The following is a 1,402-nucleotide window of genomic DNA, read 5'->3' as shown; positions in this document are numbered from 1 at the left end:
CTCTGAGGAACCCTCTCTGTCTCCCCAGGTTTCTGATCACGGCGCTCGGAAGCCCTCGGTGCTATGCTCACCTGCCACGTGCCGAATTTAAGGCATCCAGCCAAGGTAACGTACGGTCTGCTCTTCAGGCTGGGCATGCGTGCTTTGGAAAGGTAAAGGGAGGATAAACAGGACCCCGGGATTCTCTGGTCCTGTACTGAGCATCTGGGTTTCTTAAAAAAAAAAAAAAAATAAAAGTTTAGCGATCTGCAAAGGTCTCACCCCAAATGGTGGGGAAGCGACCGGGGTGAAAAGACGAAGAGAACATACGGGAGCTGCTTGTAGTGCTGAAAGAGGGAAAGGGGCTTGCGAAGGCACCGCAAAATGGGTTTGAGAAGCATCGTTTGGGAAGGATGCTTTGGCAGGCGGAGGGCGATGGGGAGGCACGTGGGGGGCAGGGCTGCTCCCCGGTACCGCCGTTGCTTTGCTGCTGGCAAGACCACGAGGTGGGAGAATCATTTCTTGCGTCTACAACGGTAACGAATTCCGTAACGCAGCAGCCGCCTTGGCTGCGTCCGCCTCTGCGAGAGGACAAGCTCAGGGCTCTCCGTGCTCTCTTTGCTGTAGTGGATGTTTGCCCCTCTCTTCCTTCTCCTGGCTGAGCTCGGCTCCGGCGCCCAGCCCACTTACCAATGGAAAGACGCTGTGACGAAGGAGAAGCTCACCTGCCAGCAGTGCCCGCCGGGGACCTTCGTGGCACAGCACTGCACCAGGGACAGACAGACAGTGTGCGAGCCCTGCCCAGATTTGCACTACACGCAGTACTGGAACTACCTGGAGAAGTGCCGGTACTGTAACGTCATCTGCGAGGAGAAGCAGGTGGAGGTGCAGCAGTGCAATTCCACCCACAACCGCGTCTGTCAGTGCCAGGAGGGCTACTACTCGGAGATGGAATTCTGCATCAGGCACTCCAAGTGTCCGCCGGGCTTTGGCGTAGAGAAGCTGGGTAAGTACCCTGGCCAGGCGGCTGCGCTGCGCGTTTGCGAGGCTCTTGGCATCCCAAAATCTCTGCTGGAGCTACAAATCAAGGAGAAAGCGGCCGACGGTTGCCCATAGCCCGGCTTTACTCCCTTTTTGCTCACCAGCGCAGCGCTGTGCTTGCTGACCTGGGAAATGGCTCCTGGCCTCTTTTCCGAGGAGCGATTTGGTTTTTTCCCCCATGCCCATACCCTGCTTTCGCTTTGAGAAGCCTTTGAAGTGCCCCAGCACCACGCTGAGAAGGGACGCGGCAATCCTGGCCGCCTGCTTCGCCTGCCGCAGCGGGCAGCGCCGGGCCGTGATTCCCCGTCCCCGGAGCAGCCGCCCGCCCTGCTGGGCTCTCGGTAGGCGGAAAGGTCCGAGCGGCTCCTGCTCTCCATGGGCT

The 1,402-nt window shown here is 58.9% G+C and overlaps 1 protein-coding gene across 1 annotated transcript in view; it reads left to right on the top strand.

The window, feature by feature from the left end:
- The first annotated feature begins 60 nt into the window (after positions 1–60).
- Positions 61–1,402, top strand: part of TNFRSF6B (TNF receptor superfamily member 6b) — a 6,375-nt gene continuing 5,033 nt past the window's right edge. Inside the window, exons 1-2 of the mRNA XM_009634799.2 lie at positions 61–105; positions 607–985. Of these exons, the coding sequence (XP_009633094.1) occupies positions 64–105; positions 607–985 (421 nt within the window). The 5' untranslated portion in view covers positions 61–63. The remainder of the gene's footprint in view (positions 106–606; positions 986–1,402) is intronic.

This window comes from Egretta garzetta, unplaced genomic scaffold (genome assembly GCF_000687185.1).
Source record: "Egretta garzetta isolate BGI_Z169 unplaced genomic scaffold, ASM68718v1 scaffold223, whole genome shotgun sequence".
NCBI classification, from domain to species: Eukaryota; Metazoa; Chordata; class Aves; order Pelecaniformes; family Ardeidae; genus Egretta; species Egretta garzetta.
The sequence above is the reverse complement of the archived record's forward strand: the minus strand, read 5'-3'. Positions and strand labels throughout refer to the sequence as shown.